General features: G+C 42.0%; 1 protein-coding gene across 1 annotated transcript in view; it reads right to left on the reverse strand.

The window, feature by feature from the left end:
* Positions 1 to 15,425, reverse strand: part of dner (delta/notch-like EGF repeat containing) — a 50,756-nt gene extending 35,331 nt beyond the window's left edge. The window contains exon 1 of the mRNA XM_047595000.1: positions 14,843 to 15,425. Within this exon, the coding sequence (XP_047450956.1) occupies positions 14,843 to 15,196 (354 nt within the window). The 5' untranslated portion in view covers positions 15,197 to 15,425. The remainder of the gene's footprint in view (positions 1 to 14,842) is intronic.
* Positions 15,426 to 15,751: the final 326 nt, after the last annotated feature.

The following is a 15,751-nucleotide window of genomic DNA, read 5'->3' on the forward strand; positions in this document are numbered from 1 at the left end:
TGGTTCTCTGCGTACAAGGAGTGCATAATTTGAGTGTGCTGTTGCAATCGTCTATTGTTCCACGATACAATGCAGTAATAACCAAAGAGTTGCTCATAGCTGAATATGTTTTTTAAGATGAGTGCAAGACGGGAAACAAGAAAAGAATGCATTTTGTCAGAGAAACCCATTCTTTGTATAGTTTAATGGTCACAGTGGGATTTCACATATTGCATCATATCTTCCTTGTTTTTCATGCTAGGCTCCTTGACTGAACACAGTGACACGCATAATGTAGCACTGACATGTCACCCAGTTCATTATACTTAGACAACACACAGCAGGAGATGGCATTGGTATTCCCACCACGCTCCCTTCCCTCCCTGAGCCTACTCCACAAACACACCACCAGTTGAATTCTGACATTAGTTTGACAGCGTCTCCACAGCCCTGACATCTTACTCAGCTACACTGCCACTCCAAGCCAAACATGTCCTGTAATTTGTAACTTGTGTGTGCCTCTGAATGATATACATCACAAGGAATGGTTAAACGCGCTCAGGGAATACAACTGGTTGTCATAAATTATCATCAGAGTTGTACCGGCGTATTTAGAACACAAATGATGAATAAGAGTTAGAGCTACAAATTAAATAGATGATGATCAGAATACAGTTGCATTGTTGGAGTCAGTGGATTACATGGTGCTCCTTATATTCACTCTCTTAATAAATGAAGGCAGCTCAGAGCATTTCCCAGAAGCCCTAATGTAGAACATGCAACCAAAGACTCTACAACATTAAACAGCTGAGCCATTTGCGTGATTAGCAACATAATGGAGTCGGAGCAGGAGTTGGAGCCTGGCAGAGTCTGCACTTCACAGTAACGAAAGAGGAGGGGAAATTAACATTACTGCGCAGTGCAATCTCTGCTTGCCAGTAACCAACACAACATTCAAAGAGTCTACCTCCAACCTGAAAAGGCATTTAAAGTCGTTTTTTTTTATTAGTCAGGAGTAATCATCTGCAGTTTCCCTGATTACCTTGCCATCCTAACTTTTTAAAATAGGTCTACATAGCTACATACTTAGTTGGTGTACCACTAAGCATGTAGACGTACCAGCCTCATATGTGTTGATTTCCTATGGCAATATGACATGCTAGTAAAGATTAGCTGAAATTAGCTCATGTGGGTTTATAGACTGCATTCATATATTTATGAAATGCAGTTCAATGTGGAAATTATCCAATGGGATAATGGGACGAAATACGTTTCAAATGACATTTTAGGGAATGTATTAAAATATAATAATAAATTATCATTCCCAACACTGATCATCATCCACTCACAGAGTGTGTGATTGCTTAGACAACAGGTCTGCGACCACAGTGATGACTCAGTTTAAGGAAGAGGATTCATCTCTCAGGCTGTTTCCATTTGACAGTGGATGTACTGTATGCGACTCTATCCATCCAGTACATTACAAGGACGTTATAGAAATAACACCACTGGATCAGCAGCTGTTTTTTTTTCTTCTATATTCTCTCTCCCTTTTACCTCCTTTGAAGCATTAAATCAGATGCAGACTCTGCTGTGCAGCACAAAAGGCCTCTGGATTCAGATAGAAGCCCTCCTCCTGGCTTTTAAGCTGTCTCTCTGTGTGACACGCTGTTTCATCATTACCTTCAGCATAAAAAGTTACTTCCCGCTGAGAACTGGCTTACTGACGAGCAGACGTAGTAGTTAATGCACATTATAGGAAATTAGTCCAACAGGTTTTGATATACTGTAGAGTGTGGTCGTGGGAGCTGTATTCAGACCCCTTACTTCCCAATACATCCATGGACTCTGGCATCAAAAAAGTTATCATCATTAGATTAGTATTAGTGAAGCATCATTGTATATTAGAATATACGATTAATGATGACTTTATATTCACGAACTGAATCATTTATTGAAGTTTAACATTCAACAAATATACGAGCATAAAGTGGAAATATTCAGGGGAGGCTGCTTAAAATTATATTTAATTATATATATATATTTAATTCTATTTATTTACAGTACTTGAGTGAATGTACTTTCCGTCACTAGTAGTTTGTAATGTCTTTCAGCAGGAGAAACACTATAATACACGATAACTGTGTCTCAGGCCACACGTGTTGGAGATGGATGTCATTCTGTGCAGTGATTTACATGCTCGCTGCTCCCTCTGACCTACATACACACAAGGTTCCATGCAAAACAAGATGTTCACTCTATGAAAAAAGGTGACACCTACCGCTGACATGATTAAGTGGCTGCTGGCATGAAAGCAAAACAGTTTCTGCTGCCGAATCAAAGACGCGAGATTTCTTGAGGCTTTTGTCATTTTCAACAGTGAGCAAAGTATTTTTCAAGTCACGTCTTATTGTTTTAAATAGGCAGAAGTGGAAATAGCCGCAGACTGCCTTTGCTTAATGTCAGGCTAAAAATGGGTCTGGAGCTGGTCCTGCTGCCACAGGGAATTAGTCACTGAATTGCTGGAAGTGGAACATCCTGTTCCCATTGCCATGAAAAATCAAGATTGAAATGATCACCACTTGCTTTACCTGTGTCCGAGGAAGTGTACCGCACACATGGATCAATCTGTAAGAAACTGGACCAGACAAAATAGGAACCTATCACGCCATCCACAGGTTATGATGCTTGCTTCATGTGGGCCAGATCATTTGTTATGTTCCATTTCTGAATTTTGTGCTTGGTGTTACGTGCTCTCCACCTGTTGATCTTTTGGCTCTCCTCGTCATTGCACTGTTGCCATAGAAACTGGAGTAGAGGAACGGGGCCATAGCAATGAAAACTGGGCCTCCTAGTAGGAGGCGACACTGGACATGTATCATCGCTCTCCTCCCACTGGCTTTGTCCCCGAAGAGGAAGAAAATGTTTTAGAAGGCATAACAGTGAAGACGCAGCCTTTCATTCTGTTCGAACAGCTCCAGACCATCTGACAGGGATTTGCAAAGCACGCCTACAGAACATGTTTGAATGATGGCTGTAGGAGAGAGCAGATAACAGGAATGTACATGGTTAACGTGAAAAAGGAACTGAGGTAAACTGATGTGTTCAGTTTGTCAAAATAAAAATAGCAATACATATCACTGATGTAAAAGAACCAGTTTTGTGTTTTTTGTACTTTAGCTAACCTGTCAAAGGATTACCTAACTAACAATGTTCATTCAGTATGTCCTTACTTGTAGAAAGACATATCTCCAACAGCACTGAACTCTGGTTCAACATATTCTTACTTTCTTTAGCTGTTGCTCTCAAAGGTCAAAGTAAAGGCAGTAACACATCAAACCAGAGGTCAGCTCTCTCTCCAGCTTTCATGCACAGTTGCAAATTATGCCTCCCCTGATTTATGACCTTCTTTTGCAGAGGGGCGACTGTGTCAAGAGCTGTGCCAAGCGTGGCTGCTATCAACAAGATAATCAGCTTGTGCCAGAGGAAAACATTTTTTGTAATCAGGGACAGCAGATAAATCCGAGGGGTTGCAAATTCACTGATGGAAAAGAAACACAAAGTAAAAGTTGGGTGACAGATCAAGCCGTAGGATGGCTGTTTGACAACTGTGAGTCTCTGTTACACTAGTCAGAACGTGGCAGTTCAGCATGTTGACTAGGTGATGCCCATTATTTTTCATCTTTGTCTGCTCCGCACATCTCAATACACAAATATTTTCATGATGTGATCATCTGTAAGGAGGAAACCATTTGACCAGCAGGACTGTGGAGAGGCTAACTTCATGGCCAGTACTAGCTTTCTGGTTTCCACGTGAATGTTAAACACACTACTGCCCCTGTTGGTATAGGGAGTTATTTCCTATCAAGGTACTATAGACTGTATAAAGATGGACATGGAACAGCTCCTCATTTTAGTTAGTTATTTGATGCTATGGAACCAGGATGCGACATCATGATGACTACCAGTTGCCATGCCAACCACTCCATAAAGCAATCCCGTCATTTTAGCTCAGGGTCCACGTATAGCCAAATTTGACCTGAAGGGGGCCAGACCACTAACATAACAGTATATTAACGTATAAATAACAGCCAGGCCAAAAGTCGCCCTTTGTTTTAGTGCAGAGGAATACATTATGAAGATGCTCACATTTAATGAACTGCACCTTTACAAAAATGTAATGAACAACCGAGGATTTCTTTAGAAAAAGAAGTGCAATTTCTGTATAGTTCTAGGTCTCAGTGTTGTGTTATATCCACAATTCTTACTAAAACTATGTGACTGTTAGTGGAAAAATTGCAGTTAATGTCTTCAATGTAATTTTTGCCCTTTGCAAATTCATCCTGCCATGGGCCAGATTAGACATGCGCCGTATGTTTGACACCTGTGATATACAGTCTATGGTACGGACCAGTTGGACAACATGGCTCTAGTCTTAATGGACAAATGCAGTCAGCCTCCATTGCTGCTGGTTCTTTGATGTCAGTTTAGTGTATAGAAATGAAAAGAAATTCCAAAATATGTGTTTGCCAAAATATGTGTTTGCACTATATATTTTAGTAAATATTACATGAGGAGATGAATACTCTGCTGCAGAACAGTTTCTGTGGGACTCAGTCAGATTAAACCACAGTAGTCTCAGTATCTCAGTCAGTTTCATCCATCCACTTAACAGGATGTGACCTCACAGGAAGTGATGTAGATACCTAATGAAATCTAATCTGCACCTTACAAATAAAGAGATCCCATGAAACTCTGTAATAGCTGCATTTAGACAATGCAAAAAAAATAAAAGACAACATTTGCTGCTGAAAATCCTAACCACTTTGAGACAGAAGCACAGCGCTGATAAACAGCGACTGACTGCCGATCGATAGGGTTTGATGTGATCAGAGCGGAGCTGCTGGAGGTGGATGAATCAGCAGGAGGCGAAGCTCCAGACAGGATCGATTCCTCCTGGCAGACGGATCAAACTCAAGCTGAACACACCGGTGCTCACTGGTTACCCAGCACTGAACACAAGGTTTAAAACATACACTCCACGCTTTTATGAAGCCCATTCATACAGAAACTAAATCATGGATCTAAACAGGTACATGGAAACAAATGGGAAGTAGTCAGTTTGAAAGACAAAACTGTAAAAGAAATGTACTGATCTGGAACACCGAACAAAGTCACAATTGAACCAAACTAAAAAGGAATGCAGAAAAAGTTAAACAAGATCCCAGGAACATCATGTTTTAATGCGTGTAAGGAGAGTTTAGGTGCATTCCTTGCAATTAATCAACATACAACTGTTTTACTTGAATAGCTTGCTGTGTTCAAGTCGGATCTCATTTTAGGGGAACATATTCATTATTACTCTGTGTACTTTTTGATGAATAAATTCCTACCACAGTCTCTTGACAAACAGCCAGCGTTTCCACAGCCGTCTCTCCTATCAACTGGAAGACAGGCCCAGCTGTTAATACAAGCTAATCTCTGTGTCTAACGCCTGAGGCTGGTGACTGTGCCTCGTTCCTCTCGCTGTCGGAGGTGTTCTACCAGCCTGAAGGGATTTTTTTTATTTATTTATTTTTTTGTTCAGATTAAGCTGGCATTTATTGTTCTGCAGCTGCAAGAAGTTGTTCATGACACGCACCGGTGCACGCGCACACACGTACGCTACGGCGTGCTGGCTGGCTGGTCTCCCAGTTGGCCTCATTAAACAACATATTGTCATTTAAACTCAACTGACATTTTATGTGCGAGGAGGCAAGCAGGAGACAGTTCTGCATCTGTTTCTGAGTCACCGTGTTTCGGAGGAAAGACGGCAACGGAGCAGAGGATGACACGTGGACTAGCTCTGCTGCCAGTCCCTCTTCCCAACACAGTTGTATGGTTCAGATCCTGTGTCATGCTGAGGTTTAGCTTCCTAAACCAGTTATCTCTGCAAAGCTGTACCAATGCACCAAACAAAGACGGTACATAAAGAATGATGTAGCCACAGTTATGTCATCCAGTGATTCTGCACTGACTTAAAGTCTCCAGTTTGATATTTGTTTATCACTTATCGCCTGGCAATTATCAATAAAATGTGCATGAACTTTGGACTTGTGTTGTTCATAGGTTGGACGTGACAAGTTGGCCTGTGAAGTACAGACTGGAGACATGTGGAAAGGGTATGATCATTGTGTAACTGGTTCATCAGTGTAACTGATAGTGATGTGCTGATTGATACTGAAATATCCATACTTCCAATACCAGCTCTTTATGCTCTAAAATGGATTCTCAAATCAAAATATTGACACCTTCCATACTTCAGTCATTCGAGGTAATGTAGGAACACAGTGGAAACTAACTATAGTATTGAAATGTGGCAACACAACAAGCATTGTAAAACACCTCAAGTGAAACCACAACACAGAATATTTGCAGCATTTATGGTGAGGAGGACAGAAGAGGAGATCACAGTGTCAAAATTAAGATGCAAGTTATCATTCATTCAGTTTTCTTTTTTTTTTAGTTCTTAATAGTTAAATAATAATTTATTTTAATGGTCTTATTATTTTACTTATTTACTTACTTACTTACTTTTCACACAGTCTGTATGATTGTGTCCTCTGTTTGGTTTTTCTGTTGTTGTATTAGCTTGTCTATGTAATGAGACCACTACCTCAACATGCTTCTGAGTTTAACTAAATAAATAAATTACTCTGATGTCTTGTATTCTTTATGAAGCTATGATTTGATATACACTACTTTTTTAGGTTGTGTATTTACACATATATTGCCAATAACAGCCTGAATTTAGTCAGTATTGGATCGGAATGGAAATCACTGGTATCGAACATCACTAGGTGATGATGCTCCAAACCCTCACAAGCTACCTCCAATGGAGACTGAATAAACATATGAAAAAAAAAATAATAATAAAAAACAGAAAACAGAAACAGGGCAGCGAGTGATGACATTTATCAGGTCCAAAAAAACACAAGTACATACAAGAATAATAATAAACACCGTAGAGCTGGAGGACGATGTGACACTAAGCTACTCCTATGAGGCAATATACTTAATTCGGAAATCAGCATTGATCAGAAGATATGAATTTAGTAAATGGCTTCATAATTAGTTTTAGTTTTACTTATTTATTTCAAACATTAAAAAAAAAAAAAAAAAAAAAAAAAAAGATGCATTAAATGCATATACAATTGAAAAAAAAGTTTGCATGTTCTCCCTGTGTCTGGGTTTTCTCCGGGTACTCCGGCTTCCTCCCACCTCCAGAGACATGCTCATTAGGCTGATTGGTGACTCTAAATTGACCCTCGGTGTGAGTGTAAATGTTTGTTTATCTCTGTGTTAGCCCTGCGATAGGCTGGTGATCTGTCTATGGTGTATGCCGCCTCTCGCTCAATGACAGCTGGGATAGTCTCCAGCAACCCCCACCACCCTAGTGAGGATAAGTGGTAGTAGAAGATGAGATTAGATGTTTGAAAAGGAGTGGGGGGAAGCAACACGCTTATCTGGTCCCACCCTTAAAGCTGAAAATTTGATGCCTGAAAATGTTAACTGTGTTGGAGGACACACCACATCGTAACAACTCTGTCCATGTTGAATGGCATCCATCAACTAAATACTTGCCATTCTTGTTCATGTGGAGTTTAATGTCTAAAAAATACTGTATGACTAAAGGAGGCTCTTGGAGGCTGAGGCATAAAGGAGCGTGAACATAGTTTTTGTTTCATCTAAATAAACAATTAAAATGGTCCCATTTGAGTGTGTTCATTCCACATAACTCTTACAATCCTCATTATGGTGGATTTCAAATATATTTATAATATAATTTACATTTTCTCTACATGAAGTGTGTACTTAGTGTGTTTGTTGATGAGAAGAGGTTCAGATAAGAGTGGAGTAGCCTAATGTTCCTCCGCTGTTGCGTTGCTTAGTTCGCTCCCCCTGCCACTGTGTTCATGGTAGTCGCAGTCTGTTGGGAAATGCTACCATTCTTCTTTGATCTAATCTACTCAGTACTGAGTGACATATCCATCATACTCAGTTGACAGTTGCCAGCAGCGGTTAACTCAATGTTTTTCAAGACAAATAAATTCAGCCTGTGCCTTAATTAGACAACTACGCTGATCTTATGTCTCCATTTTTGTTACTGGCTGGTACGTACAGTAACTCAAACACAATGATAGAATAAGCCGTTCATACACACAAGGGAAGGTTGGAGAATCCACACAAAAACAAACACACGTGTCACACTTTCGCAAACACACACCTCCCTCGTGCCCTCGCACTCTCATTACGTTGACAGCAGCAGCAACAACAACGAGACTAATCATTAGACGCGACAGTACAATGATGGTGTCAGAGTTTGCTGTGGGTTATTATCGGGGAGAATTAGTGCTGACTAAGTGCTGCTCTGCCCTTTTTTCACACCATACAGTGGTGACACAACTTGCCGCTCCATTAAAGTTAAAAATAGAAACCAGGGCAGACAATAAAAAAATAAAAAATAAATAAAAAATCGCCTAAACTAAACAACGGAGAGAAATGACTTCTTCTTCTATCCAGGACAGAGGGGGAAATGGTATGATTACCAGACTCAAGGAAAATTAAAGAGCCAATGACACAGAGATAAAATCTCTGTTCATGATGGGTGGAAGCAATAAAAAAATAGGACGGCAGATGTGAACCATCAAAGAAGTTGATGGACAGATTTTATTATCTTTTTATTTGTTTCTCGCAGAGTGGTGTGTGCCTGTCTCATTACTAATGAATTTTGAGCTGTTCTTTAACCATCTGTTTTGTTGATAATCGTTTTTTAAAGCCACATTCACACCGATCAGGCATAACATTATTATACATTACCATACCAATACTGTGTAGGTCTCCCTTATGTCTCCAAAACAGTCGTGACTCATCAGACAATGGATCATCCCACAAATACTTGATCAGTTTAGGATCTAGTGACATCCACATGAATGAATACCAGGTCCAAAAGTTTCCCAGCAGAACATTATATTGTCACAAGATGGTCAATGTTATTTGCCAATATGTATTTACTCATAATGTGAGCTGATTCATGTACTTCAGTAATGCACACAAGATATTTAGGGATTTAGGTGGTTGTAAAGTTGGATGTTGAGGTTCAAGGCCTGTGAGGATATGCTACAGCTCAGCTGTGCATTCATTTGAGTTAAACACATCAGGTGTAACATTTGCCACCTTCACTGTCTTAGTGTGCTATGCTTTGCTAAATTGTACATACCAAGCGCAAGTAAAGTTACTGGGAGTCTCATTAGTCTTTCAGGTATTTAGTCACAAAGTAAATCTGTGTAAACAAAAACTTTGAGCTGAAGATGAGCCAGATAAAACATGAAAGGTCCCACAAAGTTACTTGTCCCTGATGAGATCGTAAAAGTCTTAATCAAATCTGGTGGTAATCCATCCAACAGCAGAGTTCTTTCATCCATACCTCATGGTGGCGCAAAAGTCAGCAGGCAGCCAAACATCTGTAAGATCCACCCTCTGGGCACTGTGGATGGATTTCAGCGGCATCCAATAATATTTAAGTCTAGAGTAAAGTGATGGATTGAGTGGTGGGACGCCCCCCCATTGTATCTGAATGACGTACATCATGTGCCTAATCACAGGTGTAGATTGAGTTTTTTCAGTAACAGCACCTGTCATTTAGAAGAAGACTGGCATGAGTCAGGGGTAAGCAGAAACACTTCAAGCACTGTTATGACTTCCAAATTTGTGCATACATAGACCAGTCCTTCGAGCATAACAGCAGCTTAAGTGAGGTGATGCTTGCCATTGCCATCCTTATGCAAAGAGGTGGCCACCAAAGGTGATGTCAATACAGTAAGTTTTGGCATCATTCTAACTGGTCACGTATCTCCCAATATTTGAAACCTGGCAACAAGGTACAGTGAACAAAGTACAGTGACTGTATATCGATTAGAGAGCGCAGGGATTACCAGATGACAAAGAACTTGTGGACGAAGATTGCAGAAACAATTGAAATAGTTAAAATTAGGTAGAAAACAGGAAAATAAAAAACTGCAGTTGCAGTTTTTTTGTTTGTTATAATGGCATACTTTCTTTACGATCACTTCCAATACTGCTGTTCGTGAAGTGTAGGCTATATTTTCGTATGCTATGGTTTAGGGATAGGTGGGTGAGGGAGTCAACTTAAACATTGCTAGGGAACAACCAACTTGGTACCAATCAGTACAAGATCTGCACTTTGAGCGGTTTTGAGCTGCTTGTATCCACTGCAGACTAACTCCCCTGTCATCCATATGTATCAGGCCTCACTGACCCATCACACCAGCACCTCCTCATGCACTTTCCAAGGATCAAAAGACCAGGTGATGTGTGATATGGAAATGAACACCAAAGTGTTGGCCACAAGCCCTCCTGTTCAAAGGGAGCACAGTCCGCCTTGTAACATCTACAGACATCAACATGAATGGCAGTGATAGCTCAGTGATAATAGCTCAAAGAAGTCTCATTTTGCCAATGGGTAGCTGCTATATCAAATATCAAAGCTATGGGCAGGGTTATCGCTGAATCCATCAAACCTTATGACTCTAATTACACAAGGGTGACCAGCGCGACAGTGTCCTGATGTCTACCATGTATTTACAATATTTTACACACTTACTAAAATTCTTCAACTCACAGAACAAAATTTCAACTTTAAAATGGACATTTTATAAATGACACATTTTCATCACACTAGAGAGTAGTTGAGTTTTTTTTACTCACCCCCCCCCCCCAAAAAATTGCAGGATTAGTTCTAATAAAGGTGAATCATCATTTATATATTGAGATGGAAAGAATACCGAAGCTTCTAAGGGGTTTCCAGGTTTAAATATCACTATTAGTGACTAGTATCAGTGGTGAGACATTTAAAGAGCAGAACTGGAAAGAACGGTTATCCCAAACGTGCCTTTATATTCAGTGCAATAAGGCAATCAGGCAATGAAGATTGAAAAATAATAAACTTAGTGAGATGTTATATTTTTAGAGGATGTTCTGTGATATCTTGACTATTTTCTTATTCCTGCTCCCATTTTGGACTGTACAGCACCTCTAAATTTGGTCAGTTATCAAAGCTTAAAGTCATTCTGATTTCTTCCAAAACTGGTGATCTAGAGTTTAGAGTCGGCTAACGCTCAAGCAGAAGTGATTCTACAATACATCTTTCAAACTATCATGTGCTGCACAAGAGTGTTTTTGTTGTTTTGCAGGCTTGATTGATTTCATTAAAAAATTTGAAGAACTTTGCTGTACACACAGTCCACTGGCCATTCAGCAGAAGTAACGCATTAGTTAGAGCAGTAAAAGCAAGTCCCCCTGTTGCAAGAGGATGAGCAAGTCTATTGAAGCATGCATATATTTATTTAAATATTACTATTTTCCTTGTGGCTTCTATCTTCACTCTAACAAGCCAGGGATATCAAAGAGACCAAAGGCTGGTGATGAGCTCTGAGCCCTGCTTAATTGGATGTAGCTCAGGCACTATGTGTAGCAGCATTAGTGGATGGCCCTGGGAGACAAGAGCTGACCACTGCACAACCACACAACCACACTTTTCTGTTTTGTAATTATGACAAGCTTCAGGACTTGGCTTTGTTTACTTTCACTGAGTCCTGTCAAGAGAGGTTTTCTTGTTAATGCAACAATTTGTGCATTGGTGGGCTGTTGCATCGTGCCTAACTGGAATGAAAAATATACTTTCTGTCAGTAACAAATGAATGTAGCTTTCTGCTTGGCACTTTCTGAAACTCATTGGGTTGTAACAAAAGAAATCTCGGGTGAACTCCCGTTTCCCAAGTGTAAGGCAAATAAGCTTGATTCCAAAGCAAATTAAATCATTTTGAGAATCTCTCTGAATAAAGTTTAGCTCCTTGATGCTGGAGTGGAAAGTACATGTTGTCAGGTACTACATTTATAGAAATAACAAGTACATTATATCATTCATTGACAGGTTTAAAGCTATTTTACAGAATATTTTCTTATAAAAGAAAGCTGGATAAGCTAATCATCTCCAGGTGTAAACTACAGTTTTACATCTGTTGTCTGTTGTTGTGGCAACACGGCAATGCGAGACAGATCAGCCAAAAACAAGCAGTGCAGTGAAGAAACAAGGGTTATGAATGTAACCACGGTTCTATGAATTCACCTCCTCTTGGCGTCACAAGGAAGCATTACATAGAATTACATAGGATTGTGAGCACTGTTCACACTGTTCCTAAAATCTGTTCTTACACAGGACTATGGCAGGTAAAACGGAGGAAGCAAAAATCACAGCAAAAAGGCTGAAGATGATGCTTATGCAAGAGTAAAACTGAGGAACCCGAGAGTGAGAATGCACCGCAATGTGGTGAGATTGAGGGAATGGTGATTAGTGAATCTCTTATCTCAGATCTAAAAATGGACCACAAGCATCAAAGGGCCTCACAGCTCCAGCGTGCTCATATGCTGCTGGCTTATGAAGTTGAAGCAGACATGCCTGCTGCAAAAACAGTTCATGTGTCTATCTTCATAATGCCAGAGTTGTAAACTTAAGTTCAGTCGGTAAATGGTTCACTGCTTTAATATGACCATACCTGGGAATAGCTGTCTGAACTTGTTTCGTGACGGATGGCTGTTTTGTGCTGCCACAGCCCTGCTGTGTTGTTAAGCAAGCTACCAAATCCATCAGGGTGCACAGCAGGCCCTTCAATAATGAATAAGCAAGGGGCCGAGAAGCTAATAACTCACAGACAGGCCAGTTCCAGTGGATTTCAACTGGACAGATTAGAGGGCAGCATCCAGGAAAACTGTGGGGAGATATTAAAACCCAGTGAGTTTACCCCTGCCACGGTTTGCATTAGGCCTCTGTGATACCAGGGCGATAAGTCACAGAGCAGGATTAGTAGCTTTGCCAGAGAATTTAAGAAATGTTGCAAGATATCTGGAATTTAGTAAACCCACTATTCAAGTTCCAGGTGACAGCAACGAGGGTGAGCGCATGACCACGCTCTCCACAAAAAAGAGACCTGAGCTTTCTGCCTCTTGTTCCCCTGTCCAATACCTGTCCTCTTTTTTCTTTTTCCTTTTACTCAGTTCTTCTCTCCTCTAGCTTCCGTGTGTCCTATCCTTCGGTCTCCCTTCCTTCTCTCTCACTGGACCATCTGTGTTGTGACACAGGCAGAGGACAGTAGAGGCAAACCAGCTCCATGCTCAGCCAGTCAGGTCATTCACCAAATCACAATTGACTGCTGCTCCGGTTTCCATGGAGAAGAAACAACCAGAAAGAGGGGAGCAAGGCAAAAATCAATAATTCCCCTTGGGCCCAGCTCGGGGTTTGTGTCAGACGTGAGCTTTAGCGCATAAGCGGCACTAAGCTTGAGTTGCGGTCTCAATATTTTACTGCAAAAGAAAATAGTGCTCATGCAGTGAAGGCATGGATTTTTTTTAAAAAAAATATATTTTTGAATGTGATGTCCAGCCTCAGTACGGGCCGTTTTACAACCCTGTCTTCTGTGGTTTGTGCAGCTTGAGCAGGGCAGCAGCAAAGCAGACTGCAGATAACCGACTGCAGCCTGCTTTCTGTTCCGAGAGAGGAAACCAGGACAGTCGAGGAGACAGTGATCAGCTCTCCGGCTAAATGCTTCGCCAAATGATTTCACACTACCAGCAGGCTCACCTGTCCGCACCTTCCATTGTCATGTTGCTCAGGCTGAGGAAACGTCATGTATGCATACACTTGTGTAAATGCAAGGGGGGTATGTGTCTGCCACCTGTTGGTGACTCTGCTAAAATTCACACAGTCACCTTGCTGTCTCCCTCTGTGGTGATGCTGCAGCAGACTCATTTGTCCTCTCCACTGCCGGCAGATGCTCTCTTTCACCCCAGCATGACTCAGAGGCCTGGCCGCTTATTTGAACCTAATGTCGCACAGCCCATTTAGCATAAGCTTCAAATGGAGCTTGAGCAATCCAGCAGAAGAGCTTGTTAATGTGAAGATCAATAAGGTGATACATTAGAGTAAAGAAGTGAGAGCTGAAGTGGAGAGTGACACTAGGAAAAAGAAAATACACACATTTCACAATTCCAGTTTAAGCTGGTACCAGTAAGTGGTTTTAATATGAGCCGTGTCAATGCAGTTCTCTTCTATTAGCTGGATGCATTAAGCAAAGTAACGTCATCATGTGAACTGGTTTTCAAAGGGACAGGTAGCATCGCTGACAGTCATGAGCGGCTTTAGGAATGAGACATGTTGTGGCACCTGAGAGAGAAGAGCACTTATCTTATTCGTGACTGTTTATATGCCCAGATGCGGTTAATGAATGCAGTGTGGAAATGAGACACGGCAGCCAAATCATCTGCCTCCGAGGTGAGAAGTAAAGACTGATGTGTAAAGACATACATTAGAGTGAAGCACAATTCATAACTTACTTTATCCACACACGCACACAAATACAAGCTTTTAAACGTGCACACACACATTTACAGTTTTCACTCGCATCTCTCTGCTGCCCCTCTTCCTTCCTGTTGCCACAGCAACGCAGCACTTGTCTCCGTTTCTCAGTGATAGCACATGCTCCCGTTAAAAAAAAAAAATCTGTGAACACCGTATTCAAGAACATATATTGTAAAGTAATCTACCAATGAGAATGAGAATCATATGGTATTAATGCAGCGGTGGAATAATAGCAGATCCCCATGTTTGACAGAAAACAAATCAAAAAATGAATTAGAAAAGTAATACATTAGGCTAAGCAACAAGTTCACGCGTGTAATATAGAGACTGGTCGGTATGGAGCCTGTGTCATGCAGATAGATGAAGTTCAAAACTAAAATGGGTCCATACCTCACAGTTGCGTCCAGTGAATCCCTGGCTGCATGTGCACATGTACTCCCAGGTGTCCTCTGGCCTGCCAGCAGAGGGGAGGACCAGGCAGAGCCCACCGTTGAGGCAGGGTCGGCCCTCGCAGGGGTCTGGCCGAGGTGTGGCCTGGGTTGGGGTGGGCTCGGCCGGGGCCGGGGTGTCAGGGGCCAGCTGGAAGGCGGAGGGGACGGCCCCGATGCTGCTGCTGCTGCCGCTGCCGGTCAGGAGCAGGAGCAGGAGGAGGAGGAGGAGACGCAGGGGGGGCGTGAAGCTCCGTGTAGTCTGCGTGGGACGGCGGCAGGGAACCACCGGCACACTGCACACGCTCATCCTCATCACTGTCCTCTTTTTCTGTTGGGGTTGTTCTTCCTCCTCTTTGTTCAGAGCTACTGTTTGCACTGGATGGGCTCGGTGGCAACTGAGAGAGGTGTGTGAGCAACTGTGTGTGTGTGAGAGAGAGAGAGTAAAGAGGAGGAGGCGGAGAAGGAGGCAGGCTGTTAGGATGCTGAGCCTCAGCTGTGACTGAGAGCAGACTGGCTGATGGAGTGGAGGAGGAAGAGAAGGTACGGACGCAGGAGAAGGGGAGGGCTCTGGGCTCTTCTCTGTCTCCGAGTCACTGTGACGATGGCGGTGACGACACTCACACACTCTGCCCCCTCCCCACCTTCACCCACACTCCCCCTCCCTCTCCTGGTTCCTCTCACATGCCCACCGTGCAGAGTAAGGAGAGGAGATCTGCTGCACCGTCCTCATTTGGAGTCTCATCACCCATAACCTCTGGGAACCTTGGAGCTGGGCCTAAGAGGAGGGAGAGAGTGAGGGAAGGAGGGACGGTGGTGCTGGGGGAGCTTTGCCATTAGATCAGCTGCTTTAGAGTGATAACAGACGGGT

This window comes from Mugil cephalus, chromosome 9, assembly GCF_022458985.1.
Source record: "Mugil cephalus isolate CIBA_MC_2020 chromosome 9, CIBA_Mcephalus_1.1, whole genome shotgun sequence".
Classification (NCBI taxonomy): Eukaryota; Metazoa; Chordata; class Actinopteri; order Mugiliformes; family Mugilidae; genus Mugil; species Mugil cephalus.